Consider the following 26,686-nt stretch of genomic DNA (forward strand, 5'->3'; position numbering starts at 1 on the left):
TCCCAGCCAGGTGTCCCCATGCCTCTCAGCTCTCCTGGACAGGTGTCCTCATGCCCAGAGGACTGACCCCAGCCCACGGCACATCCCCATCCCCAGCCGGCTGTCTCCCGGCCACCCGCCTGCCCCATGCCCCGCTCCTGTCCCTCCCGGCATGGTGACAAGGACACAGTGCTCAGGGGGTGGCAGCGTTTATTGCTGGCCTCAGTTGGCCTCCAGGATGGAGTCGATCCAGTCGCGGAGCTTGGTGACGCGGGCGTACACGCCGGGCGTCTGGGTGTCGCAGGTGCTGCTGCCCCAGGAGACGATGCCCACCAGGTTCCAGGCGCCGTCCTTCTGGCACACCAGCGGGCCCCCGGAGTCGCCCTGCACGGGGCAGCGGGTGAGCGCCGGGGCGGGGCCCGGGGGCGCCGCGGGCAGCGGGGGCCGGGGGCACGTACCATGCAGGAGGAGGCTCCGTCGGCGCCGGCACAAACCATCACCTCGCGGATGCGGAAGCCCCAGAACTCCTTGCACTGGGCGTTCGTGAGCAGGGGCAGAGCCACCTGCTGCAGCACCGCCGGCGTGTGCGAGGCTGCGGGGAGCGGGGGGCGTCAGCGCCGGCACCGGCACCGGGAATGGGGACAAGGACTGGGACGGGGAGGGGGGGGGACGAGGAGGACAGGCCCGTGATGATGGTGGAGATGGGAACAGGACCGGGTCAGCGTTGGGAATTGGTGATGGAGATGGGGAATGGGACAGGGATGAAGATGGGGATACGGGAACGGGATGGGGATTCAGATTTGGATGGGGATCTGGATGGGAGATTGGCATGAGCATTATGATTCAGTTGAGGACAGGGACTGACAATATAGATGAGGAAGGGGACAGGGAAGACAGGGGACAAGGGCGGGGATGGGGATTTGGATGAGGCAGGGGACAGGGATGGGGATGGGGCCAAGAAAGTGCAGTTACCGCTGGAGTCAGTGAGCCCCCAGCCAGTGGTGACGCAGGTCATTCCCCCCGGGAATTCGTCAGTGGCCTTGGGCAGGCAGACGGGGGACACGCGATCCGACAGCTGCGCCGGAGTGGCCAGTTTGATCAGGGTGATGTCGTCGTGGATGGTCAGCATGTTGAACTTGGGGTTCTTGAAGACCTGGAGCAGGCAGCACTGCTCTCAGCACCTGCATCCCCTGCCAGGGTGCCGGGCACCGGGCACTCCACAGGGACCAGTAGGGACCCCGGGGACCAATGGGGACCCCGGGGATTGCTCCTGTGGATCCTGTGCTGGCAGGGTGTCCGAATTGCAGAGCCCAGTCCCTGGGACGCAGGGGAGCAGGGACACCCCAGGTCACAGCCCCTGCAAGGACAAAGTGGACCCTGGGGGCTGAACCCCCATCCCTTGGGAGTTCCCGGGAACATGGGGACAAGCCAGGAGACCTGACCTGAAGGTTGAATGGGAGCAGGGACACCCCAGGGGATTGCAGTGCAGGGATGTGGGACACCATGGACACCCCAGGGAACCCCAGGATAAGGGGAACCGGGGACTCCTCAGGAACGCAAACCCCAGGACAAGGGGGACCCGGACATAAGCCCCCAGGCCACGCGTGGTGGCCGTGGGATCCCGCAGGCACACGGACCCCGCCCCGGAGGTACCTTCTCGATTGTGAGTTTCTGCTGGTCAGGGCCCGGTGCGTCCTGGTCGTAGGCGCCCACCACCACGGTGTCGGTTTTCCTGGGCACAGGCAGGCCCTGAGCACGGGGCACCGGCACGGGGACACGGGGGGTTCCCTGCGCACCCTGCGCACCCTGCGCCCAGCCCCGGGCCGGCCGGCAGCAGAGCCGGTGCCTACCTGACGCCGCAGTGGGCAGCGGTGACCACCCAGTTCTCGCTGATCAGGGACCCGCCGCAGAAGTGGAAGCCGTTGTAGCGCTGGCGGGGAGAGCTGCCCTCAGCACCCGGCACCGCCGCCGGCACCGCCGCCGGGCTGCTCCGGGCCCGGCCCCCCGCACGGCACCCACGCCTGCCCCCGGGCTCTCACCTGGAGGGACACCTGCCATGGCCAGGACCCTGGCACCGCCGGCTCCCCGTTGACGATGCGGTTGTAGCCGCGGATGACGGGTGTGATGGCGGGCACGCCGCAGTCTGCGGGGCACAGGCAGCCGTGGGACGGCGGCTCCGGCCAGCCTGGCTCCCCCACCACTCCCGCCCGCCCGAGCCCCGAGCCCGCCCCGCCGAGCCCCACGACCCCACGCACTCTCAGGGAGGGCGGCACGGGCAAAGCCCGCCAGCGCCAGGCAGCTCAAAAGCCACAGCAGAGCCATTGCCACTCGTGAAGACAGACCTGCCTGGCACCCGGTGGCTCTTATATGCAGCCCTGGGCACCTCCCCACTGCCTCGCCTCCGCGGCCTTGGGAGATAGCGTGGCACCTGGTATGGTGCCACCGGCAAATTGCCACCCCTGGAACTTTCTTGTCACCCAACTCCTTGGTGTCCTGGGCCCCTGGACCTCTGAATGAGCAGGGACCCCTGCGTCCCTATCTGGGTGGCAGTCTGGAAGGACTCTGCAGATCCAGCCCTAAGTGAGTGCCATGGTCCTTTCAAACTCCACCACTGCATGACAAAGTGTGCTGGCAGCCCAGAAAGCCCCACTGTATCCTGCAGCAGCCTGAGCAGCACGTCACAGGAGGGGGTTCTGCTCCTCTGCTCTGCTATGCTGAGACCATGCAGTGCTGTGTCCAGCTGTGGGACCCCAATTACGAAGGACATGGGCCTCCTGGAGTGATTCCAGCAGAGGCCACAGCAGTTCTCCAAGGAATGGAGTACCTCTGCTATGGAGGGAGACTGGAAGTATTGAGGCTGTTCAATCTGGAGAAAAGAAAGCTCTAGGGAGATCTTAGAGCACCTTCCAGTGCCTAAAGGGACTCCAAGAGTGCTGGAGAGAGACTTTTGTCAAGGGCATGGAGTGACAGGACAAAGGGGAATGGCTTCACACTGACAGGGCAGGGTTAGATTAGATATTATGAAGAAATTCTTTCCTGTGAGGGTGGTGAGGAACCAGAGAAGCTGTGGATGCTCCATCCCTGTAAGTGCTCATGGCCTGGTTGGGCAGGGCTTGGAGCAACTTGCTCTAGTGGAAGGTGTCCCTGCCCTTGGCATGGGGACTGGAACAAGATGAGCTTTAAGACCTCCAATCCAAACCATTCTGTGATACTATGATAAGGACCCAGGCTGGCATGGATTAATTTCAGTGCTGGAGCTGGAATTCCCACATGCCATTCATAACCTGTTTTTACCAACTCTTGTTTCACTGCTCTGATGTTCCTGTGGGCCTACAATTCCCATTTGTTCCTATTATAGTGGATATCTGGGCTGAGTTTCGTTGTTGCTCTGAATGGGGATCTTTCTTCTTCCAAGTCCTTTCTCCACATTAGATTTTAAAAAAGGTAGCAGAGCCTTTATAGATAAGATATTCTATGATGTTCCTTCCAACCATCATCAGTCTATCATGATTCCATGACCAAGTGACAGCTCACCCAATGCACTGGGACAAACACATTTTGAAGCCAGCACTTAGTCCAGAGCAGTGCTGTCCCATGGCTGTAGCCAAGGATACTGGCTCCAGGTGTGATGCTCTCAGGCCATGTCCTGGAGGCATACCAGGTGCCACGCTATCTCCCAAGGCCACGGTGGCGAGGCCAGCAGCAGTGGGGAGGTGCCCAGGGCTGCATATAAGAGCCACCGGGTGCCAGGCAGGTCTGTCTTCACGAGTGGCAATGGCTCTGCTGTGGCTTTTGAGCTGCCTGGCGCTGGCGGGCTTTGCCCGTGCCGCCCTCCCTGAGAGTGCGTGGGGTCGTGGGGCTCGGCGGGGCGGGCTCGGGGCTCGGGCGGGCGGGAGTGGTGGGGGGGCCAGGCTGGCCGGAGCCGCCGTCCCACGGCTGCCTGTGCCCCGCAGACTGCGGCGTGCCCGCCATCACACCCGTCATCCGCGGCTACAACCGCATCGTCAACGGGGAGCCGGCGGTGCCAGGGTCCTGGCCATGGCAGGTGTCCCTCCAGGTGAGAGCCCGGGGGCAGGCGTGGGTGCCGTGCGGGGGGCCGGGCCCGGAGCAGCCCGGCGGCGGTGCCGGCGGCGGTGCCGGGTGCTGAGGGCAGCTCTCCCCGCCAGCGCTACAACGGCTTCCACTTCTGCGGCGGGTCCCTGATCAGCGAGAACTGGGTGGTCACCGCTGCCCACTGCGGCGTCAGGTAGGCACCGGCTCTGCTGCCGGCCGGCCCGGGGCTGGGCGCAGGGTGCGCAGGGTGCGCAGGGAACCCCCCGTGTCCCCGTGCCGGTGCCCCGTGCTCAGGGCCTGCCTGTGCCCAGGAAAACCGACACCGTGGTGGTGGGCGCCTACGACCAGGACGCACCGGGCCCTGACCAGCAGAAACTCACAATCGAGAAGGTACCTCCGGGGCGGGGTCCGTGTGCCTGCGGGATCCCACGGCCACCACGCGTGGCCTGGGGGCTTATGTCCGGGTCCCCCTTGTCCTGGGGTTTGCGTTCCTGAGGAGTCCCCGGTTCCCCTTATCCTGGGGTTCCCTGGGGTGTCCATGGTGTCCCACATCCCTGCACTGCAATCCCCTGGGGTGTCCCTGCTCCCATTCAACCTTCAGGTCAGGTCTCCTGGCTTGTCCCCATGTTCCCGGGAACTCCCAAGGGATGGGGGTTCAGCCCCCAGGGTCCACTTTGTCCTTGCAGGGGCTGTGACCTGGGGTGTCCCTGCTCCCCTGCGTCCCAGGGACTGGGCTCTGCAATTCGGACACCCTGCCAGCACAGGATCCACAGGAGCAATCCCCGGGGTCCCCATTGGTCCCCGGGGTCCCTACTGGTCCCTGTGGAGTGCCCGGTGCCCGGCACCCTGGCAGGGGATGCAGGTGCTGAGAGCAGTGCTGCCTGCTCCAGGTCTTCAAGAACCCCAAGTTCAACATGCTGACCATCCACGACGACATCACCCTGATCAAACTGGCCACTCCGGCGCAGCTGTCGGATCGCGTGTCCCCCGTCTGCCTGCCCAAGGCCACTGACGAATTCCCGGGGGGAATGACCTGCGTCACCACTGGCTGGGGGCTCACTGACTCCAGCGGTAACTGCACTTTCTTGGCCCCATCCCCATCCCTGTCCCCTGCCTCATCCAAATCCCCATCCCCGCCCTTGTCCCCTGTCTTCCCTGTCCCCTTCCTCATCTATATTGTCAGTCCCTGTCCTCAACTGAATCATAATGCTCATGCCAATCTCCCATCCAGATCCCCATCCAAATCTGAATCCCCATCCCGTTCCCGTATCCCCATCTTCATCCCTGTCCCATTCCCCATCTCCATCACCAATTCCCAACGCTGACCCGGTCCTGTTCCCATCTCCACCATCATCACGGGCCTGTCCTCCTCGTCCCCCCCCCTCCCCGTCCCAGTCCTTGTCCCCATTCCCGGTGCCGGTGCCGGCGCTGACGCCCCCCGCTCCCCGCAGCCTCGCACACGCCGGCGGTGCTGCAGCAGGTGGCTCTGCCCCTGCTCACGAACGCCCAGTGCAAGGAGTTCTGGGGCTTCCGCATCCGCGAGGTGATGGTTTGTGCCGGCGCCGACGGAGCCTCCTCCTGCATGGTACGTGCCCCCGGCCCCCGCTGCCCGCGGCGCCCCCGGGCCCCGCCCCGGCGCTCACCCGCTGCCCCGTGCAGGGCGACTCCGGGGGCCCGCTGGTGTGCCAGAAGGACGGCGCCTGGAACCTGGTGGGCATCGTCTCCTGGGGCAGCAGCACCTGCGACACCCAGACGCCCGGCGTGTACGCCCGCGTCACCAAGCTCCGCGACTGGATCGACTCCATCCTGGAGGCCAACTGAGGCCAGCAATAAACGCTGCCACCCCCTGAGCACTGTGTCCTTGTCACCATGCCGGGAGGGACAGGAGCGGGGCATGGGGCAGGCGGGTGGCCGGGAGACAGCCGGCTGGGGATGGGGATGTGCCGTGGGCTGGGGTCAGTCCTCTGGGCATGAGGACACCTGTCCAGGAGAGCTGAGAGGCATGGGGACACCTGGCTGGGAACAGGGACAGATGGACGGGGGACATGGGAACTCCTGGCCCTGAACGGGGAAACCTGGCTGGGAACGGGGACAGATGGGCAGACGGGCATGGGGACTCCTGGCCCTGAATGGGGAAACCTGACTGCGCAGGGAAACAGAGGGGCAGGGGGGCGCGGGGACACCTGCTTGGGAATGGGGACAGATGGGCAGGGGGACATGGTGACTCCTGGCTGGGAGGGGAGGAGCATGGGGACGTGTGGTCTCCTATGGGGTCATGGACCCCTGACCAGCTGTGGGGATACTTGAGCAGGCATGGGGATGCGGGGGAGAGGAGGGGCCACGGTGAATGCAGTGACTCCGCTCAGGCAGGGGACAGCAGGGGAACATGACCACAGGCACTGGTGGGAGCCAGTTCCCCCCGTCAGGGACACACTCGCGTGTGGCTGGAGCCACCTTAAGGTGTCAGTGTGGGGGAGGGACAGACAGGCTGCGGGAGAGGGCAATGTCCTGGTCCTGTGCAGTTCCCATGTTCGCGGTCTTGTCCCGTCAAGACATGGCCCTGCGGAGGGTGCTGGCGCTCGGGGCAGCCCTGGGGCGCCGCAGCTGCTGCTCCAAGGTGGGGCCGGGGCTCCGAAGGGCACTCAGGTCCTGACGCGGCCACTTGGCCTTGTGCCCTTGGCCCATGGCCGCCATCAGACCCTCCCCACTGCGTCCCTGAAGGGCCCTCGTTGTTCCCCCCGCAGCCCTCGCTGCCCCCGGACTTCGTGGAGGCCCTGAGGGCCGTGGTTGGGGCCCCCAATGTCTCCACGGCCACAGCGGTGCGGGAGCAGCACGGCCACGATGAGTCCATGCACCCGTGAGTGGCCCTGGAGCTGGGACCCCTGGGGAAGGCTCTGGGGAGGGGAAAGACCATGGGAAGGGGAAGGGGCATAGGGAAGAGATCTGGGGAGGACAAGAGGCACTGGAAGGGAAAGGGGTCAGACGGGGAGGGGCCAGCTCTGGGCATGGGAAATGTTTGGGTAGACAAGGGGCCGTGGGGAGGGGAAGGGGCATATGACAAGTCCCGGGTTGGGGGAGGGCCATGGGGAGGATCAAGTGGTTGAAGTCAGTGGGTCAGTGGTGCTGCCTGTCCCCCAGCTGTGCCCCTCCGGACGTCGTGGTGTGGCCCCAGGCGGTGGGGCAGGTGCAGGAGCTGGCAGCGCTCTGTCACCGCTGCCGCGTGCCCATGGTGCCCTTTGGCACCGGTACCGGCCTCGAAGGAGGCGTCAATGCCGTGCAGGTATCGGCTCCCCCAGCACCTCCGACCCCCCGGGGGCTCTGGGTGCCCGGCCGTGCCCAGAGCCCCGGCTGCCCCTGTGCCAGGGCGGTGTCTGCTTTGACCTGAGCCGCATGGATGCCATCGCGGAGCTGAGCCTCGAGGACTTCTCGGTGACGGTGGAGCCCGGTGTCACCCGCAAGGCCCTCAACAAGCACCTGCGTGGCACTGGGCTCTGGTTCCCTGTCGGTACTGTCGGCACGAGGGGGGTCACGGGGCTGGGGGTGACAGCACTAGAGGTGCTGGGAATGAGGCCCCATGACACTTGTGGAGCCGTAGATCATGGGGTGTACATAGGTGTGGTCTGATCCCAGGGTAGTAGCAGTGCTGCTTCTCGGAGTGATGGGGCCATGCTTCCTGAGGTTCTGGAAGGGACAGGTAGCCAGTACCAGGAATAGCTGGGGTCAGGGGCTACCATCCTCCCTGCCACACCAAACCCATAACCCCCCTGGTGGCCATGACCCCTGGCAAGGTGCTGTGAGTGACACCCACCCCATACTGGTTCAGGGCCAGGGTAGCCCCACTGCACTGCACAACTACTACCACCCCTCATTTCCCCCCAGCCCTCTTATGCCCCACCCCTTGTGCCCCATTAACTCTGTGCATCAGCAGTCTCCAAAGGCTAGGAGATCTTTCAGGAGGACAGCATCTCCCCAGCCCTGCCACAGGGCCTCTCCCTCACCCCAGCGGGCACACACAGATATCCAGGAGATGGAGGGTGTTTCTAGGCAAATCTTTATACTGCTGGGGGACTTGGGGCCAAGTTTTGGAGGGGGCTGCCACTTGGTAGCTCCGGGAACCAGCGGAAGCTTCCCCTGTGTTCAAAAGGCACCAGTTTTGGTTCGCATTTCAGTTACAGCTGGTACTGTAGCACAACCTAAGACGTGAGAACGCACAGCTTAGCCCCTTCCTGCCCCAGCAGCTCCCCACCACCCCTTACCCCCCTGGGGATGCCTATCCCCAGCCTCCAGCACATAAGGGGACAGTACAACCCATCTCTGTCACACTGTCCCACCATCACAGGGGGATGGCTTCCACATCATTAGAATCTCCTGGCCACCGTAGAGTGCTCCAGAGTGCACCATAGAGTCCTCCCAAGAGCGGAGCAGCCACAGCATCACCTCAAATTGCCAGGCACATCCTTGTCTCAACAGGGACATGGCCCCATGCCCTTTAGCCCAGGACTGACTGCCGGTTTTGTATGGAGAGAGGACAGCGGGGGAGGAGTGGGCATAGATCCACCTCCCAGCTTTGCTTCATTATGGGCACAGCTCAAACCATTCCTGGCCCCTGGCCAGAGGGAAGAAAGGATATAATGGCTGAAGCCCCTCACCTCTGTCCCCACAGAGCCCCAGCCACCCGGTGTGCATGGGAGTCTCTATGTACATGTCTGCTTACACCGGGCGGAGAGGACTTGCACAGAGGGAAATGCATGTCTGGGGAGGGGTGGGGGCCAGAGAGAGGGGACAGTGGCCCTGAGGCCATCACATGGCTGCCAGCTGGCCCAGCACCATCCTGAACTGCTGCGTGCTGTTGGCGAGGTCCTTGACACGCTCCACCATGTCCTTGGAGGCAGCAGGAGATGGGTAGTGGAGGGCGGCCGCCTTGGTGGTCATCACAATCTCCTTGAGCATCTCACAGAGGAGGTTGCTGTAGTGCATCACCTTGTGCTGGACATCCTGGGCCTTGGCCTGGCGGGACAGCGTGTCCCCAATGAAGACGAGCTTGTGGGCGCTGAGGATGACAAACTTGCTGTGGGCCACAAAGATTTTGGGAGGTTGGTTGGTGCTGACGGCAGTAAAGAAGGCGTCGACAGCATTGGTGAGCGTGGTGAGGTTGGCCTCGCACTGCTCCAGGTAGAAGAGGAGGAGCTGGCGGTCAGCAGGACACAGTGTCCCACCACCCCGCGCAGGGCTGTAGTGCTGGGGGGGGCTCCAGTTGGACAGGTCGTTGTCGATGGGGCGTGTCACCTCCTGCTCCAGCCGCTCAAACTGCTTCAGCTGTGGAAGAGACAGGCGTGAGGCAGGGTGGCCATTGAGCCAGCACCTGCTCCCCTCCATGGGGCCACCAGCACAGACGGCCATGGCCACCAGCCCCAGGGAACACAGTGAGGGACAGTGTCAGCCCCAGGACAGCCATGCCAGGCTCCTCTCCAGGATCAAGGTGCCTACGCCCCTCTCCACTGGCACAGCACTGGTATGGAAGGCAAGGTAAAACACACCATGGGAACATCCAGGGAAGAGGGCTGTGGTCAGATCAGCAGCAGAGGTTACAAGGGAAGCAAGACGTGGGGCCCTGCCTGCCCCAAGTGCTGTGCCCAGCAGCACCCACCTGCCTGCCCCAGTGCCCTTACCTGCTGGTGCTCTAGCTGGTCCTTGCTCTGCCTGATGATGTTGCCTTTCTCCAGCAGCTCCTTCTGGGTCTTCTCAAACTCCTCCTTGCCCTGCAGGGGCATGACATGGAAGGGGTCAGCAACATCAGCCTTTCCAGAGAGTCCCCACCTGCCCTGGGACACCCCTGGTCCACACAGCCCTCAAGCTGGAGGGTAAAAGCAAAACATAGGCGGAAGCAGAGCAGCCTAATCCCCCTGCGCCACGGAGCCACCATCACAAATGCTCCCTGTGGGAAGCAGCCCCCATACCCACGCCCACCTGGAGATGGACATAGTCATAATCCTCCATCCAGCCGCTCTCACTGTTCTCGTAGGGCCCATCAGGCGACTCCTGGGCCAGCAACTTGGGGGGGGAGGGCAGGGGCCGTGACTGGATGCTGCTGGCCTTGTCGGAGGGGTGAGGGGGCCCATGGCCACCGCTCTCCACTGCCGGCTTTGTCCGTTTGAAGAGGAGGGAGGCATTGCCATGCAGGAAGGAAGCCAACTGCTTGGTGTCATCAGGAACACCACGTGAGTGCATGATGAAGTGCTCCAAGTCATCTGTGCCTGGCTTGCTACTGGCCAGGGTACTGGGGGCCCAGTGGCAAGCGTCCAGCGCTTGGCCGTGCCGTGCCAGGGCCTGGTAGACCTCCTCCATCTTCTGCAGCTGCTTGCTGAGCTTCATGTAGAGGGAACGGTCGGAGGCCTGGGCAGCATTGCCCACTGCCCCCCGGGCAAACTCCAGCAGGTCCCGGAGGGCCGTCCGGACGCCCTCGGCTGCCCCACGGATGTTGGCAGCATTGGCCTCCATGTACTCAGGGCTGCGCCAGTTGGTGCTGATAAAGGACATGAGGTAGGAGACAGCGCTGCCGACGCCACTCTGGAGCTTGGCCAGTGTCTCCATGGCGGCATCCAAGTCCAGGGAGAACTCCTTGCCGGCTCCCTTAGCCGGCTCCTTCACAGGCACCACGTCCAGCGAGGATGTGGAGATGTTGCTGCGGGTGCTGCCTGTGCTGGAGGCTGAGAGGCGCTTGGCATCGGCACCCTTGGCCTCGCGGTCTACTTGCGGTGGGACATCGTAGATGTACTCGCCCTCCATGTCCACAGAGCCCTTGCCTGGGGCGTGCAGATCCCGGGGCACATCGTACACCTCTTGGGAGGGGAAGGTGGATCCCCCCAGCTTCTTGAGGCTGGGGGGCACATCGTAGATCTCGTGGGAGAGCGGCAGCTCAGGAGCACCTTTCCCAGCTGCTGGGGGCACATCATAGACATCCTCCGGCAAGTAGGGCTCCTGCTGGGCCAGGATGAGGGGGTGGCGGGACGGGTCAAAGGCTTTCTGCTTGGCAAAGGCAGGTGGCACATCGTAGGTCTCCTCCCGCACTGGGCCATCCGGCACGTCCTTGCTCACTGAGGGGGGGACATCGTACACCTGCAAGGGCAGAGCAGTGGCACCATCAGCACTACTGGGAGAACTGGCCTGGGGCAGGTGTGGAGGTGCAGGCCGGCTGCCCCAAACTGTGGGGCATGTAAGTGCCAGCACTGGGCATCCAAGACGGCACTGGGTGGGCACCAGGATGAAGCCATGCACCACAGGAGTTCTCCTGCCCTTTGGGACAGGAATCACAAAATCCTAGAGCAGCCCAGGTTGGAAGGGACTTCAAAAGATCACCTGGTCCAACCTCATCCCCAGGATGTGAACATCCAGCAACCCATTCCTGGGCATCCTGAAAGCCTCCAGTGGCCAGGGACATCACCACATCTCTGGGGAGACTGATCCAGTAAATTATTTTTCTCCCTGTAAAAATCTGTTTGTCTTTCTTACACAGAGAAGCTGGGAGCTTCCAGCAGCACTTACAGTTTGGTGCAGGTTCTTCTCCACACTGGGGGGCACGTCGTAAATCTCCTGCCCCGGGTCCTGCCCACTGGGACCCTTCACTGCCATGGGAGGGGTGTCATAGACCTGTAGTGGGGAGGACATGGGACAATGTGTCAGAGATGGTGTGGCCACCCACCTCCTCTCAGGGATCAGCTGGAAATGGTGGAGGTGCTCAGAAGCAGCAACAAGGTCTGTAAAGTACAGTTTTGGGTACAATTTGGCCTGGTAATGGATCTCAGGCTGTGACAGATCATCTCCCATTCTTAAGGGCAAAAACCAGAGATTCAACCTTGACACCCCAAGCAGCCTCACCTCCTGGCTGAACTGGCTTGGGACCCCTCCTCGGACAGGCGGCACGTCGTAGATCTCCTGGGAGCCCGTGGAGATGAGGTGGCGAGGGAAATCGTATTCAACCTGCTCACCCTTGGGCGAGTCATAGACATACACCTGCCCCACGCGGGTGGGCACCAGCACCTGGAAAGAGGGAAAAGACATGATGTGGGCGCTGCCAAGCATCTCCCACCCTGCATCATTCCCTCAAAACCCAGCAATGGGGCCAGAGAGAGGATGGTTGCTGGATTCTGTACTGGATTGCCTGGAATTAGGGTCTGGCCGGTGCCACGGGAGGGCGCTCCCCGGCCGGGCGTGCGGGGATGCCGGGGACGGGATGATATCACCGGTTATTTATAGCGGCGATAGAGTCTCAGCGAGAGACAAAGCCCGGCCGGCACGGCCGTGGCATGCAGAAAGCAACGGCCGATTCGCACGTCCAGGCGTGGGCCGGGGTCTGCCAACGCCTGGAGATCCCTGCCCACAGCTCCAAGCCTGAATGGGTCATTTCATGGTGACACCAGAGCGGAAAATAACCAAACCCAGAGGGTAACGGCACCCTGCCCAACCAGTGCCAAGGAGGGCTGAGGTGTTGGGCTGGTTCTTCCTTTTAGGATGTTCCTTGTGCCCTGGCTGTGATTTGGCAGTTCCCTCCCCTCACTGGCTCCTTCCCAGGGGTATGAGTTGGAGTAGCCTTCCCAGAAAACACAATACTGAAAGCACCTCACTCCTCTTCCCCAGGATGACGTGCCAGGGAAGAGGCAGAGCCAGAAGGAGGCTGGTGTCCGGGATGGAGCCGTTAAGCTCCATGCTGGGGACAAGCCTGGTGGCTCACCCTTGCCTCACCAGTGTATCTAGCAAGTACTGGCAGGCTGCCTGGCACAGTTGGGAAATGCTGGCACCGCCTGTCTGTTCCTGTGTGCGCTCCCAGGAGGAACGAAACCTCATAGCATTGTACTGGGTACCACAGCTACTTCCACAGCTCCAGAATCTGGCATCCCAAAACAGCTCTTGGGTTACCAACACCCTGTGCCCATACCAGACACACTGCCATGCCCTGGGTGACACCAGCAGAGCCCACACAAGAGACCATCAGGACCAGAGTGCTGAATGCTGTGCCAGCCCCAAGAGGGGCAGCCCACACCAACTGGGGCACCTCAGCCACTGCAGGGACTCTCCCAGTGCACCCACTCCTGCCAGCAGTGCGGGCAAAGATGCCCACACAACCCCAGCAATGGGCACATGGGCTGCCGTCTCCAAGAGTGGCAAGCTGAGAAGCCCAAGCTGTGCCACCCACTCACACCCGTGGACCACAGAGCACCCCACAACCACAACACACTCCCCACTTCCAGTCTCTGCATCCTACCTTTCCCTGGGGCTTGTGCCCTTCCCAGCTCCTCATGTCCAACGATGGTGGCACCTGGTAGATTTCTTGAGCCTGACCAGCTGAGGGAGGAACCTGGTAGACATCCTGAGGGGGACTGGCAGACCCCCCTGGGTAAGCCTCTGCTGCCTGGCCCAGGGAGGGGGGCACCTGGTAGATCTCCTGGCCAGGGCTGGGGAAGGTGTGGGGAGGTGCCTGCTTCGGGTAGGTGGAAGGCTGCTTAGCTGGGGCAGGAGGAAACTGTCCAGTGGGCGCTAAGCCCGGGTATAAACCCTGCTGTCCCTTGTTGGGGACCGGCATCAGGTAGACATTGTCCCCTTGGGGGGCATAAGCAGGGTGCATGGGTGTGTACTGCGAGGCAGGTGACAGCGGGGTGTAGCCCCCTTGGTGATGGAAGGACAGAGCTGGCTGGGGCACCGATGGCTGCGGCGGTGCCTGCCCCTGTGCCGGGCCAGGCGCTTGCTGCTGCGGCTGCTTCTTGTCGTACATCCCGACCAGGATCTTGAGGCGGTTCCCGGGAACGATGCCCTGCCGGCCATGGAGCGAACAGAGCCACCAGCCGTCCAGCCCCTGCGTGTTGCGCTCCAGCACCGTCATGATGTCGCCCTTGCGGAAGGAGAGCTCGTCCGGGGACTCGGCCACGTTGTCGTACAGCGCCTTGGCCAGCACGTTCTGGAAGAGAGCCCCGCGCCGGGGCGGTGAGCCGGGCCCCGCCGGCCGGTGGGGCGTCATCCCGGCGGGCGACAGCGGGGCTGCAGCTCAGCACCGGGACGGAGCCCCACGGGCCGGGGGCTTCGCCGAGCAGTTCCCGCCAGCTGGATCTCCCCGCTCCAGCCACCGCGGGATTCCCCGCTGGAGCAAAACCCACCCTTCCCAGAGGTGGTGCTGGGAAGGGGCCGGGCCCTTCCGCCTCTCCGGTTTCGGGGGGCCTCCTCTGCCTCTCCCGCCCCTTCCCTCCGCCGACTGGGAGGAAGTGCCGGGGCGGTGAGTCAGCCGTGACCGTGGCCATCCCACGGCACCCGTCGCCGGGCCCGGGCCCCTTCCACCCCGCGGGGTCCCCGAGCCGGGCCACGGCAGCACCTGCCAGCGCCGCTCGGGACCGTGGCAGCGGGACAGGTCGCGGCCCGCCCGATATGGCAGGGCCGGACTCCCGGCTGTCCCGCGGCCCTGCCCGCCGCCGGTGCCGCCTCGCCCGCTGGGACGGGGGGCGGAGGCCTGAGGAGGCCCCTGGCCCCGGTGGGCCCCCCGCGGGTCCCGCAGCGCCCTGACCCGCCGGGAGGGAGGGAGCGAGGGAAGGCAAGGCCTGGCCGCCCCGGTGCGGGGGAGCTCGGCCAAGGTCACCCCAGTGGGATCGGCCGCACAGGAGAGGCCCTGCCCGGGGCGAGCGGTGAGAGGGCTGCGGCCTTCCTCCTCGTCGTCCTCCTCCTCCAACGGGGCCCCGCAGCAGCCGTTCCCCCGCGCCCTACTTGTCCCCGCACACGCCCCCGTGTCCTCCCCTGTGCCCCCGCTCACCAGGTAGTTCATCTTCCCGCGGGGCCACTCCGGCCGCAGCGAGGGCGGCGGGCCGGGTGCGGGGCCGAGGGCCGGGCCGGGCCGGGCCGGGGGCGGCGGGGCCGGGGCGCGCGGGCGGCGGCGGCGCCGTAGGGATCGTTATAGCGCCGCGCGCGCCCGGCCCGGCCGCTCCGCCCGCCCCCATTGGCTGCGCCCGCCCGGGGGGCGGGGCCGGGGCGGGGGGCGGGAAAGGGGCGGGGCCGGGGCGAGGGGCGGGGCGGGCACGGGAGGGCGGGGGGGGCTGTGGCGGGCGGGCAGCGCGTGCGTGAGGGGCGTGGAACGGGTGTGGCACATGCCACGGGGGTGTGACACCTGCCACGGGGGTGTGACCAAGTGCGACAAAGGGTACGGGGTGTGGAACCGGCGTGCAACAGCTGTGTACGGAAGGGTGTGCAACAGGTGTTGTAGTGGGCCTGCACTTAGTGTGCAGCAAAGGCTCTATGGGTGTGTAATGGATGTGCAAGTGAAGGAAAAAGACTCTGCAACGGGTGTGTAATGAGCAAAGGGCATCAAAGGTTAATGGGCGGGTGTGCAATGGTTGTGCAATAAAGGGTAACAGGTAACTGGGGTGTTCTGGGGGGTGTGATGGGGATGGTGTGTAATGGCAGCAGGATATAAGGGGCAGGGTAGCTGTAGGTGCAGTGGCTCGCATGGCACACCCTGGCACACATGGGACACCTGGCACACAGGGCACACCATAGTACCCGTGGCACACCACGGCTGGCTGCCTGGCCTGTTCCAACAGCCGGGCCACATGGCCCACGGGCGCCCCAACAGCCGGTAAGCCTGGGTTTGGCATTGCTGTATGCTGTGCCATGGTCCCTGCCATCATCTGCAAAGAGCTGGGAGCAAGCTGGGAGGGCAGCTGCAGCTGGGAGCTGTGGGAGGCACATGTGTGAGCTGCATGGGGGCACAGGACCTATGGACATGCACAGGCTACACAGACACCTACGCTGCTCCCCAAGCGTGTGAGAGCTGGAGCACACAGGGAACCAAGGGAAGGGACACAAGTGGTGCCTGCAGCCAGTGGGCTCATGGGCAAATGGGCAGTGAGTGGGCCTGTGTGAGACCATGGGCCAGTGAGCGAGTGGTGCATGTGGAGACAGGCCAGGAACGTGCCCCTGACTGTGCACGTGCCTCCCGGCTGCAGTCCCCATCACAGCATTCTCTCTCACCCTCTGGGGTTACTTTCAGGTGACACCAGGGTATGGTGGCAGAGTTGAGGCCAGATTGCAAACACACGCCCTTCCCCAAAAAGCAGTACTTGAGCCACCACCACTGTCCCCAGCTTGGAGGCAAGTGTCCCTGTGTATCACTGGCAGAAAGGGAAACTGAGGCACAGCTGTGGGTGGGAGACATCCGGTGGCAGGGACTGCGGTCGTGCCCACAAACCGCAGTTGCCCTGGCGGGTGCAGCCTGAGGACTGTGGTTTCCTCTTGTTGGTGACAGTGGTGACAGTGCAGGCACTGAGCATCGTGGGCATCCTTGGGATGGGCTCCAAGCTCCCCAGCCTCTCTCCTGCCACTCTACAGCTGATCCCATGAAGCCACGTGTTTGCTTTGGAGACGCTGAGCCTGGTGTGGACCCACCAGGCCAGGGTCTCATGGGATCCCCGAGGTGTCCCCAAGGTGAAGCTGCTACCACATGCCTTCAGGCAGGTGTTGAGGGGCCACAAGCTTCCGGACTTAAAAACAGTGGGGATTTCACTTTTCCCTCTCCATGTGTTGATGCTCAGATCAAAGTGTTCACTGTCAGACTCAATCCCATTTTCAGTCCATCAGAGCCAAAAATCACCGCTTGCATCTGCTGAGCAGTCTGAGCTGGAAACAGCTCCTGCACATCCCTGCTTCCACAGCCAAGCGCCCATGGGGCGACAGGCACCAACAGGTCTCCCTTTGGCTTCTCCCACCTTTGAGAAAATGAAATGCCAAAGAGAAGATGAAAAGTGGAGCATTACAGGGGCCCTGCAGCACTGGGGATGCTCAGAGCTGAACTGGCTGCCGGAGCATCCCTGTACTGCTGCCAGTGGGGTGCGGTGAGGGTCCCACCAGTCCCATGCTGTGATTCTCTGCTAGCTCCAGTGGACACAGGGCTGGGTGTTTCGGGATGGATGGTCCTTGGGATGCAGGTTGCCCCAGCAACGGTTGCTATGGAAAACACTTGAGTGGCAAAATTTCCAGCCATATTCATGTGTCCGTCATTGTCTTCCGGAGAGTCCCTGGTGTATGGTGAGCCAGGCACGGCTGGCTCCGCATGGGCAGGCTGCTGCTGCGGCTGCAGGGTACTGGCTGTGCTGGGCCCAGCTTTTCCTGGCTTTTTGCAGCTTTTCTTGCTGGGTGTGGTATGAGAAAGTGCAGGAAGACTCCAAAGTGAGATTTGGGGGAGCATAGTAGATGTACAATGGACAGGGTGAACAGGCTGTGCCGTGCCATGCCGTATTAATTGGCTAGCTGCCAATTAATGTCCTATTGGCCCAGCCATGTCCCAGCCATTGGATGAGATTCATTTTGGTGAATCAAATGCAGGGCACAGCTCTGGGACAGTGGGACATACCAGGAAATGGGCTGGCATTGGGATGTTTGCAGAGACCAGCAGCTTCGGCTGGGGCTTCCTGCTCCTGCCCACAGCCCTGCTAGGTCTGTGCTTCGGAAAGCCACTCCCCACCTCCTGGAGCAGCAATAGGATTACACGGGACTGAGTCTCCTAGCAATGAATGAGGAAATAAATCCTATAAGGCAGGACAGGATTTATTAGACTTCAATATTCTGGAAATAATGAGGACATTTCTCTTGGCTTGTAATATCACGGGACCCAACAGGATCACAACCAGGATTTATCCCCACGCTTCTCCATGGCACTGGGTCAGTTCTTAGCTGTGGAGAGAAGATGCTGGGGGAGGCTGCTTGCCTTTCCAAAGAGCAGGATGGCAGGGCACACCCTCATCTCCAGCAAAGCCAAGGCGGGCTGCAGGCCGCAGGCTGCCCCAACAGTAGCAGCTCTGTTTGTGTCCCCATTCATCCCCTACTGAGGGCTGGCGCTGATCCTCGCCCCCGGCTGGGGCTCACTGCTGGGAGCGGGAAGAGCTGACAGTGGCAAGGGCCGGCTGTGCCATCATCATCAGCTGAGTTTCAAATGCCAGTGCCAGCACCCACCACCCACCAGCAAGGATGCCCCGGGCTTGGGGACCCTCAAATGGGGTGGAAGACCCATGGGCTACTCCATTACTCCCCATTAGTTTTGAGCATGCTGCAAACAGAATCCCTCTGTGCTGCTGGGTGAGACATTGCTGTGAAAGAAAGAGGTGGGAAGAGGCTGAAAACAACATCTTGGAAAAGAGGATGTGATGCTGCCAGCATCACCTTCCAGGCACCACCTCTGCCCCTTGGGAAATTGCTGCCCTGGCTGTGGGCAGATGCTCCTAGGGACAGCTCCACACTCTGGTCCCTCCTTCTCCCAGCTGCCATGCTTTGCCCCATGGCAGCTCTGTCCATGAAACCTGTTGTGGTCCTTGGGACAGTCTGGGGCTATGGGACGCACCCCCAGGCAGCCAGCATTCAATCTCCTCCCATGTGAAGAGCCAACATTTATTCCCACATCCCTTTCACTGAAGCAGTGTTAAATGCAGTGTTACCTCCCTATCGTGATTCCTGTGGCCCTGTAATTGCCCCTGCAAACCCCAGCAGATCAGTAAAGCTGAGCCTGTGGGTGTGGGTTGGACACAGCTGGTTTTACCATGGCCTCAGCACACGGACACCACGGCAGAAGCCCCGACCATCAGGACACACAGACACAATCGGAGCCTTGTTTGGGGCTCAGCTGCACAAGGGGCCCCTTCAGGCAGCCAGGGAAGGGGGAGCTCCTTGGGGCGAAGTGATGCTCTGGCCATGAGGGACTCCTTATAGGGTCAAAATTACCCCAAGCAAATGCCCAGGGCAGGTCCCAACCCCATGGATAACATGAGCTTCTCAGAGAAGACAGCTCAAGGTGGGAATGTCTCAAAAGATGGACCCACATCTCCTGAGAACATTGCTCCTCACAGAAAGTGCAGGGCTGCTGGGGACATCAAGGGCTGGTGGGGACACTGAGGGCTGGTGGATCCTGGGGCCACCCCCCTTCGTGGGAAGTTGACTGGGCAATGGAAATAGCAAGCAGAGAGGGGTTTTGGTTGGGGTTTTTTTTCCCTTCTGAAGCAGCCAAGCTGTGTTTTCTGGAGACCTGTAAATCACTCCTCGTCTTCAGGAAAGAAAGGCGAGGAATACATGATCCAACCAAGCAAAAACGCAGGACGCTTGGGAGCATGGAGGAAGTCAGGAATCAGCCCAAGCTGGAGGCTGCCTCCCGGCTGTCCCACCAAGCCTGTCCCAGCTTGCTGGGCCAGGAGCTGGCACTGTAGCCCAGCATCCTCAAGCTGAGCTGGGCACACCACGCTGCCACGAGCTGGGGAGCCCAGCAGAGAGGGGAGTTGAGGCTCTCAGCCACTGCCTTAAACTGCACTTTTCCAGCAGGTCAGGTCGCTTCCAAGATTTCAAGATTTTCCACATTTACTCAGCTGAAGAGAAGAAAAAACTCCAGAAGAGAGGCTGGAGGGTTTGCGGAGAACATAGCTAGGGCTGGCAGGCAGGATCCCATAAACTGAGGGTCATCAATTCTCCCAGTTCACCAGCGTGCCAGGGGAGGCTGTGCTGGCCACATCCCTCTAACACACTGTTAGCGTGCATGTGAATCCAAAGCCACCCCTAAGCCATCCAGAGCCATATGCAGCTGCAGGACTCACTATGGACACAGCCTGGAGCTCTTTAATGCTTTTAAAAACAAGGCTGGGTTTGGTGCCTCTGGCCTTTGGGATCTCCAAGGGTACTTGTTGCATCTCCATTCTATTCTTGCTCATAATACAATGCACAGAATTATTTTCCATTTCTTACCTACTTGGTGCTGCCAAGCTGCTGGAGCAGAAAGGGCCCTAGAATGCAGCATGGATACTCACTCTGTGGCAAAGGTTTTGGTTGTCAGCCCCCAAAAGCCAGATGCCACGGGGACCCAGCTTCTGCAAGGGTGACCCTTCCTGCCTCTGTCCAGCATCAGGGTCATGGGGGACACAGGGCAGAGAAGTTCCCAAATATTCCCTCCTCTCCTCTCAGCAACAGAAGAGCAAAAGGCAAATAATTTCCCTGGCTGCCTGCTCAGCACTCACAGCAGGCCCAGCCCTCCCAGCCCTCCCAGCCCTGCTTGTGGCTGCCTTGGCATCTCACCATCTTCGGGGATCTGCAGCAAAACAAGCCTGGGCTGCCTTGGGGTCCCTGTTGGGAGGGACCCTGTAAGGAGGGCAGGACAGCACATAAGGAGAGAAGGTGCTGGAAATGGTCCAGCACTACCATTCGGAGCAGGAGAGCAACCCAACTACTGCAGCAGCATCTGCCTCGCTCTACTGAGGTCCAGCCAGGGCCACTCACCGACACTCAGGAGCCCCAAGCTGAGATACCCCCACAAAAGTTCCCAGCACAGAGATTCTGGTTGTTTTTGCAACCTAAGCTAGAACAGCAACTGGCTTGAAAGTGTTTGGAGATGAAAACATGCCATCACTCTGTTGTTTTGTTTCTGTCCAATTTCAGGCTTGTTTCAGCAGGTCCATTACAGCTGATTCTGTACAGAACAGGGTGCCAAAGGCTGCAACTCCCCTGAGCACGTGGTGTTTTTTCTTGTCTATCCTGCAGCATGGCCACAGAGCAGGGGCTGACTCAGCAGTGGACACATGAGCCCAAGGCTCAGACCGTGCTCAGAGCTGCAGGCAAGGGGCCATCGGCAGCGACGGCATCGCTCGCCCGGTGGGCAGGAAGGATGGGGCTTGTGCTGCTCTCCCCCGGCACAGCACCAGCGTGGGCTGCCCCACCAAGCAAGCCCAGAGCATCCTGGGGGGAAATGCTGGTGAGTACCTCCATTGCAAGGATGTGCACAGGCCAGACATTGGGAGCTGCCCAACTCCACCAGAGCCAGGCCAGCAGGGATGGCCAGGATGATGGTGCATTGCTGGTCTCCTGCTCCGGCTGCTCATTCCACACCCAGGAGCCTTGGCCTGCCCTTCCAGGCAGCTGCACTTAGTCCCTGCGTGGCCATGCTTTGGATGGGTTTCATTACTCCTGCAGCACTGCTACAGGACTACATTGACCTTGTCACCCTCAATTCTGGATTTCATTGCACCTCCAGCCCCAGTACTGAGGAGGGAAAGTGATTCAAGCACTTACTCTGACCCCCAGGCTGCTATCAGGGCACACACTGGGCACCTCTGAGAGAGGTTTTTATGACTGCAGACACTCCTTACTCTATGTAAGATCCTTAATTTCTTTGTCCTCTGCTTCCCACACAAACCACACTGCCAGCATGCAAGAGTGTTGGGATGGAATACTTTATTCACGTGAACACTCAGATCCTGGCCCTTCCTGCCTGCTGCAGCTGCTCCCATCTTCTTGACAGCGTGAACAAGGAAGGATTTCTTCACCAGCTTGCTTAACCCCCCCCAGCATCATCAGACCCCACAAACAAGTACAGACAGTTTGGCTTTGTCTGGACAGGAGCAGAAGGCGGAGGGGCAGGGAGTGCTGCGGGGCTGGCAGAGCAGGGAGAAGGGCTCCAGCCCACAGCTTGCGTATGCACTGCAGCCATGAAGCCTTCCTGCAGCCCCACTCTCACCACCAAACATGCCAGTACTCTCCCAGCCTTGGTGGTTCCTCCTGCTGCCAGAAGCACCTGGGATTGGTAAAGGATGGGTGCCACCACCTCTTCTCCTTGGAAAGTTGTTGCCAGAATTACACCAGTGTCTTCTATCACCTGCTGGGCCATTTAACCCTCAAAGTGCCCCCATTGACAAATACCCTCCCCAAACTATTACAGTAAAAGGAAAACCCTGTATATTGAGACATACAGGCTGAGTCTTGGGTAGAGAACAGTTTCTGTGCTTGGTGGTCGTTGGTGGCTGGCAGCCCCCAGCCAGCCCTGGGGCACAGAAGGGGGCAGGATCCCCCACGGCCACCCCTGGCACGTCAGGGCTTCATCCTGCTCAGTCTGATGTCACGTTCAATTTCGAACTGCCTGTGATCCACGCGCTCCAGGAACGCTTTCCTCTCGATGTACCTGCAGGGAGGCAGAGGCAGAGGCTGTGAGCAGTGCCCGTGGCAGCCTGTGTGGCTCCCACCCTGGGGCAAACCCCACCCGAAGGGACAAGCAGAGAGGGAAACCACCATCTGCCTCCTTCCCTCTCTTTCCATGAACTGATCACTCCACTGAACATCTCCTATGGACACCAAAACTGCTCTATGGCCTGCTGGCTGTCACCTGGGGGACTCCCAGAGGTCTGGTGGTTCCACAGGCTAGAGAACTGAACTGGCTGATTCTGGTTCCAGCTCTTCTCCTACAGCTGAGAAATGTCCTCCACAGACACCTTGAAGGGGATCAGAGTAGGCCTTTGCACCACCCAGCAAAGCATCTCAAACCCAACCACAACCCTCAATACAAGCTCACAGGCCCATGATAAAAGCCAGGAACAGACACATGGAGCAATAGGGATGCAAAAAGCATCACCCAGCAAGCCTGCAGCAGCTCAGGGATGCAGGCCAGGGGCTTCCCAGCCACAGACCAGCTCCTAACCACCACTGAGTATTTAGTGCTGCCCTTCAGCACAGCACCTGAGTGCTGCGAGGAAGAAGGCACGCCTGCGCCTGGAAAAGCACCTTGCTGCTCATTAATGGCATGCAGCTGAATTTTAATGTATTTTGCTGCAAACCCTTGCCACAGACAGCCCGGGGCTGTGCTACTAATTAACCTACAGAGGGAGTGAAATTGCAATTCAAAACAGGAGCTGTAATTGAATCATCACAATTGTTCTGCATTTGTTCCAGGGTGGCAAACACTGGACTGCCATCACAAGGTCATTAAACTTGTGTGCAAGATGCACAGGGAACCACTGAATTTGGCTGTTCTGTCAGTCACTGCTTTTCCTGCTCACCAGGAGCAAGACCAAAGCCTAAGGGAAGATGAGCATTTCAGGCTCTGCGGGTTTTCCAGGCTGCTGGGTGGCTGGCAGTGTGCATGAAGGTGCCCAAGAACTGCACAGAAAGGTTGAAGGTCTCTCCTATCAGTGGTCTCTCTGAGACAGATGGACATTTGGTGATGAGGTCCCTGCAAGGTCAGGCTGGATGGGCCTCTAAGCAATCTGATCTAGATAAAGAATCTCTGCTCACTGCTGGGGGTTGGATTAGTTGGCCCTTGAAAGTCCCTTCCAACATGAACCATTCCGTGATTCTGCAATTCTTTATGCTACAACTACTGAACCAGTACTGAATGTGTTCCCAGTAGGGAGCATTTGCCCTTGCTGCAAGGGACAGCCCTGACACTCCTGCCCATCCAGTCATCATTGGAAATGAATTAATCCAGATTCTTTTCAGCAAGTGATTCCCCCAAGCGAGTGAACGGCCCTATGCATCGCTGCTGCCACCCCCTTCCCATCGCAGCTCCAGCCCGTCTCGTGCTGACACAACTGGGTCAGCTCATCTCTGCTGACTGTGAGGGGCAGGGACCAGCATGGCACAATGTAGGCAAAGAGCTCGCTGGGAGGAGGTATTTTTGTGGCCCCTGCCCCTCACCGTTGGAGAAGGGTTGTGCAGAGGCCCCCTCCCCACACTGGTTCAGGAAAGGCAGGCAGGGGAGTGTCGCTTCCCTTTATCCCTGCAAGCAGGGAGGCGACCGGCTCCTAGGGCTGGGCTCAGAGAGGCCACAGGAAGGAAGCTGAGGGGTCATGCTGTATGTGCTCAGTGTCATACTGCTGGGTGTGTGGCTTTTCTCCCCCTCCACTGCTAAACACCAACCACAACCCCAGCTGGGAAGACAAGGACAGGAATTACTGATGTTCATCTGGGAACAACCCAATGGCCTGGGCAGTGACAGCCCAACCTACTGAATCTGAAGCTCCTTTGGCCCCTCTGCGACACCCATCTATCAACCTCAGCAAGGAGTCAGTCTCTTTCTCCTCCTCTTCCTCCCTGACTTCTGTGCCTCTCTGGTGGGCAGGGCCTGGCTCCTGGGGGATCGATATGGATCATGAACCAGGAATGTGGTCTCACAGCTGCAGCCAGCAGCGCTGCATGGAGGAGGAACCGCGACGTCATCCCATGGCGTTGTCCTTGGCTGGCCACAGCAAAGAGCTGTAGGTGACAGAGCAGACCTCCCAGGCACTACCTGTGCATACACTGGGGCTTGTGGGGCCTGGCCGGCTTGTGCTGCAGGCACACAGGGGCTGGAGGTGCAGATGCAAGCTGCAGGGTCGGCACAAGCCCCTCTGTGCTCTGAAGCCTGTGCTGGAGCTGCAGCTCTCTTTGTGCTCAGCCAGCTCTGTGCAGCCGACAGCAAGGCACCACCCAACATGGTGCAAAGTGCGTGAGCGAGGCACAAACATCCGTCCTGAGCTTGTCTAAACAACCTTTGCTACCTGAATCAATACCTTCCTGTAAATTATCAACCTGCCTGGAAACAGGGCAGCTGTGATCCATGGCAGAGCAAAGTAAATCCATTGGGAGCAAGGCTGTCTCTGCTAACAAGGGCAGCTGCAAGCTGCTCTGGGGAGGGTCTCAGTGGTGCTGCCTGTCCCCTGTCAGTCACCATCAGTCACCCGGTGCAGGAGTGCACGGGGCCGGCTGCTCCCCTATGGGGCTGCCCTACAAAGGTGGCCCAATTAAGAGGCCACTACACATTTCCATTTATAAAGCACATCAGAGAGATGAACAGCAAAGGGGATAGCTGCCTCTGCTCCTTACTCCAGCCACTCCTGTCAAATCCAGGACAGGCCCCCAGGACCTGAACAGCCAGGCTGTAAAAGCCCAGATTCTACTCCTAAGGAAATGCAAATCACTAGATGGGGGCTGGTAGTACAAGGGGTGGAAAATCAGGCAAGGGATGATAGAGCCATTGGGCAGCACATGTCCCCTCTGTCTTGGAAATTCTAGGCCCAGGCTGTGGCTGGCTGATAACTAGCACTGGCAGCAGAAAGATGCCACAGCCCCACTGCTCCACTGATTGCCAGTGTTCTGGCCAAGCATGTGCAGCTGCTGGAGAAGGGCCAGGGAGGTATGAGGAGCTCTGGGCTGGAGCAACTTCTACAGGGTTAGCACAAAAAAGAAGTTTAGCCTGTCTTTGCTCCTGAGCAAAACGTAAAGCTTCCTGCCTTCCTTGAGACACACATGGACCATCTCTGTAAGTGCACAGGATGTGTGGCATCAAGCAAACATCTCCAGGAGTGGGCTGTAGCTTTCCTTGTCAGGCAGACATTTACAGTCACACAGCAGAACACATGGGGAGCAGAGGTTTCTAACAGCACCAGGGATTAAAGGCAGTGGCCTGCTCTCGCCTGCCTGGGTTGAAGGGTTAACAACAGCTCATTACAATTTTTATAGAGATGTGTAAATGATTGCCCACTGAAGGGTGAGCACGGCTGACATTATTAAAGGAGAAGAGGCAGCTGCAGAAGGCACAACAGGCTCCTGTGAAATGACCTGAGGCTGGCAGCAGCTGTGTCTGTGCGACCTGCCCCCCAGGCGGGCTGGCTGCTCTGTGACGATACTGCACCCTTAACACTGAGGTGGCCTGTAAGCAGAAATGCAATGGACTCTGCCTCCATTGGTGCTCCTCCCTTCTCCCTTTACCTTGAAGGTGAAAGTAATTCCTAGTGAGGAGATACTCCGTTGATCCCCTCACACTACGTGCCTGACTAGTATAAACATATTTGTAAGGAGCATCTGAAGTTATCCTGGCATTATGTTCCTCATTTGTTTAATGACAAAAACTGCTTGCCAAGAGCTCAGCAGATTTTCTGTCCTGGGATGTGACAGGCAGCAAAACCCAAAGCTGTCCAAGATTAAAGATGCTCTTAAAATTGCTGCTCTGCTTTGCTCATCTTTTCCATGTGCTGATCCCTTCTTTAGCCTTCAAGGACCATTACGTGAATCTGCAGAAAGGTTTGCCATGCATGAAGAGCAAGCTGTCCTGCTTGAATGGGGTGGGAAAGGAAACAGCACTGGCAAAGAACAGTTGACATACTGGGTTTGGGCACACAAGAGATGACAGGAAACACTGCTCTGCCACACCTGTATGTGGTGTAAATCATTCACCTCCTTGGACTTCAGGGATCTTGGAGGAACAGCTGCCCCTCTCCAGCACTCCAACTGAATTGCTCTACTTGTTCAAGGGCATGGAACCAGAAACAGGGGAGATCTGATAGAGAAGGTGTGTTGTGGAAGGGTGCAAGACCAAACTGAAAGTATCTATTTGACAGTTATAAAATACCTGTTTAAAATAGAAAAACCAATCTGTTGGAATGCAGAAGCTCTGAGTTTTTCCTGTGGAGTAGAAGAACAGCTTATAATAAAATATACATTTTACGAGCTGTCCACTAAGCTGGTTATGTTTTCCCAGAGCTTAGCAAAGCATTTGTACTGGAAATGCCACTTCTGATCTCATTATCACTCCCCGCAGTGCATGTTATTAACTTTCTCTTTTATTTACAGCACTGCCATTTACTTTTATGATACTTCCATTAACTTCATTGGAGTGAACATTGCTTGATGCACACAACCAACGCCCAGCGCTGCCATAATCCTTAATGCACCTTGCCAGCTGTTCTGGGCTTACATAAATCTTTATGCGGGAGGAGGGAGGACAGATGCAGCTGAAATGCATCATTTGAAGAACAGAATAAAAACCTCCCAAATTCAAAAAAGAAAACAGGACAAAGGCAATAGTGTTTCCTCATGGGGCGGCTGCATTAGACTGGTTCATGCTCTGTGC

At 59.9% G+C, this 26,686-nt stretch overlaps 5 protein-coding genes and 1 long non-coding RNA gene across 8 annotated transcripts in view; 3 read left to right on the top strand and 3 right to left on the bottom strand.

The window, feature by feature from the left end:
* Positions 1–172: 172 nt before the first annotated feature.
* On the bottom strand, positions 173–2,320 carry LOC116449942 (chymotrypsinogen 2-like). The gene is made up of 7 exons (XM_032121922.1): positions 2,235–2,320; positions 2,019–2,122; positions 1,830–1,909; positions 1,633–1,711; positions 952–1,132; positions 438–571; positions 173–363 (listed from the first exon to the last, which is right to left on the bottom strand). The coding sequence occupies exons 1-7, from the start codon at positions 2,299–2,301 to the stop codon at positions 202–204; spliced, it is 807 nt and encodes a 268-aa protein (XP_031977813.1). The 5' UTR covers positions 2,302–2,320; the 3' UTR covers positions 173–201.
* Positions 2,321–3,753: 1,433 nt separating this feature from the next.
* On the top strand, positions 3,754–5,882 carry LOC116449957 (chymotrypsinogen 2-like). The gene is made up of 7 exons (XM_032121949.1): positions 3,754–3,820; positions 3,933–4,036; positions 4,146–4,225; positions 4,344–4,422; positions 4,923–5,103; positions 5,484–5,617; positions 5,692–5,882. The coding sequence occupies exons 1-7, from the start codon at positions 3,754–3,756 to the stop codon at positions 5,851–5,853; spliced, it is 807 nt and encodes a 268-aa protein (XP_031977840.1). The 3' UTR covers positions 5,854–5,882.
* Positions 5,883–6,526: 644 nt separating this feature from the next.
* Positions 6,527–7,964, top strand: LOC116450005 (probable D-lactate dehydrogenase, mitochondrial). The gene is made up of 4 exons (XM_032122031.1): positions 6,527–6,649; positions 6,777–6,889; positions 7,171–7,312; positions 7,396–7,964. Exons 1-4 carry the CDS (start codon positions 6,536–6,538, stop codon positions 7,654–7,656), a joined length of 630 nt encoding a protein of 209 aa, XP_031977922.1. The 5' UTR covers positions 6,527–6,535; the 3' UTR covers positions 7,657–7,964.
* A 101-nt stretch (positions 7,965–8,065) lies between these two features.
* On the bottom strand, positions 8,066–14,911 carry BCAR1 (BCAR1 scaffold protein, Cas family member). Of its 2 annotated transcripts, XM_032122022.1 has the most exons (7): positions 14,822–14,911; positions 13,292–13,981; positions 11,908–12,069; positions 11,575–11,679; positions 10,000–11,148; positions 9,702–9,791; positions 8,066–9,348 (listed from the first exon to the last, which is right to left on the bottom strand). In XM_032122022.1, exons 1-7 carry the CDS (start codon positions 14,831–14,833, stop codon positions 8,833–8,835), a joined length of 2,724 nt encoding a protein of 907 aa, XP_031977913.1. In that variant the 5' UTR covers positions 14,834–14,911; the 3' UTR covers positions 8,066–8,832. The 2 variants fall into 2 exon arrangements, with proteins under 2 accessions (XP_031977913.1, XP_031977911.1); XM_032122020.1 differs by lacking the exon at positions 14,822–14,911 and having other exon boundaries at positions 13,292–14,125.
* Positions 14,163–21,741, top strand: LOC116450008. Its single transcript, XR_004242628.1, has 2 exons — positions 14,163–14,293; positions 20,572–21,741. It is a non-coding gene; the product is annotated as an uncharacterized LOC116450008 (long non-coding RNA).
* Positions 21,245–26,686, bottom strand: part of CFDP1 (craniofacial development protein 1) — a 62,171-nt gene continuing 56,729 nt past the window's right edge. Inside the window, exons 7-8 of one of the 2 annotated variants that reach the window (XM_032122030.1) lie at positions 26,186–26,238; positions 21,924–21,985 (exon numbers count right to left, since the gene is read on the bottom strand). In XM_032122030.1, the coding sequence (XP_031977921.1) occupies positions 26,190–26,238 (49 nt within the window). In that variant the 3' untranslated portion in view covers positions 21,924–21,985; positions 26,186–26,189. Of the gene's footprint in view, positions 21,986–26,185; positions 26,239–26,686 lie in introns of both variants that reach the window. The other variant, XM_032122029.1, reaches the window with a different exon arrangement.

This window comes from Corvus moneduloides, chromosome 12, assembly GCF_009650955.1.
Source record: "Corvus moneduloides isolate bCorMon1 chromosome 12, bCorMon1.pri, whole genome shotgun sequence".
NCBI classification, from domain to species: domain Eukaryota; kingdom Metazoa; phylum Chordata; class Aves; order Passeriformes; family Corvidae; genus Corvus; species Corvus moneduloides.

Bases quoted from the DNA above. Each gene is read 5' to 3' on its own strand.
- LOC116450005 (XM_032122031.1), top strand. From the start codon at position 6,536: ATGTCCTGGTCCTGTGCAGTTCCCATGTTCGCGGTCTTGTCCCGTCAA. The intron at 6,890-7,170 runs GTGAGTGGCCCT...CCTGTCCCCCAG, and splicing joins CACGATGAGTCCATGCACCC to CTGTGCCCCTCCGGACGTCG. The intron at 7,313-7,395 runs GTATCGGCTCCC...CCCCTGTGCCAG, and splicing joins GAGGCGTCAATGCCGTGCAG to GGCGGTGTCTGCTTTGACCT.
- LOC116449942 (XM_032121922.1), bottom strand. From the start codon at position 2,301: ATGGCTCTGCTGTGGCTTTTGAGCTGCCTGGCGCTGGCGGGCTTTGCC. The intron at 2,123-2,234 runs GTGCGTGGGGTC...TGTGCCCCGCAG, and splicing joins CCGTGCCGCCCTCCCTGAGA to ACTGCGGCGTGCCCGCCATC. The intron at 1,910-2,018 runs GTGAGAGCCCGG...TCTCCCCGCCAG, and splicing joins CATGGCAGGTGTCCCTCCAG to CGCTACAACGGCTTCCACTT.
- BCAR1 (XM_032122020.1), bottom strand. From the start codon at position 14,041: ATGACGCCCCACCGGCCGGCGGGGCCCGGCTCACCGCCCCGGCGCGGG. The intron at 12,070-13,291 runs GTAGGATGCAGA...CCCTCTTTCCAG, and splicing joins GGCACAAGCCCCAGGGAAAG to GTGCTGGTGCCCACCCGCGT. The intron at 9,349-9,701 runs GTAAGGGCACTG...TCTCTTCCACAG, and splicing joins ACCAGCTAGAGCACCAGCAG to CTGAAGCAGTTTGAGCGGCT.
- LOC116449957 (XM_032121949.1), top strand. From the start codon at position 3,754: ATGGCTCTGCTGTGGCTTTTGAGCTGCCTGGCGCTGGCGGGCTTTGCC. The intron at 4,037-4,145 runs GTGAGAGCCCGG...TCTCCCCGCCAG, and splicing joins CATGGCAGGTGTCCCTCCAG to CGCTACAACGGCTTCCACTT. The intron at 4,423-4,922 runs GTACCTCCGGGG...TGCCTGCTCCAG, and splicing joins AGAAACTCACAATCGAGAAG to GTCTTCAAGAACCCCAAGTT.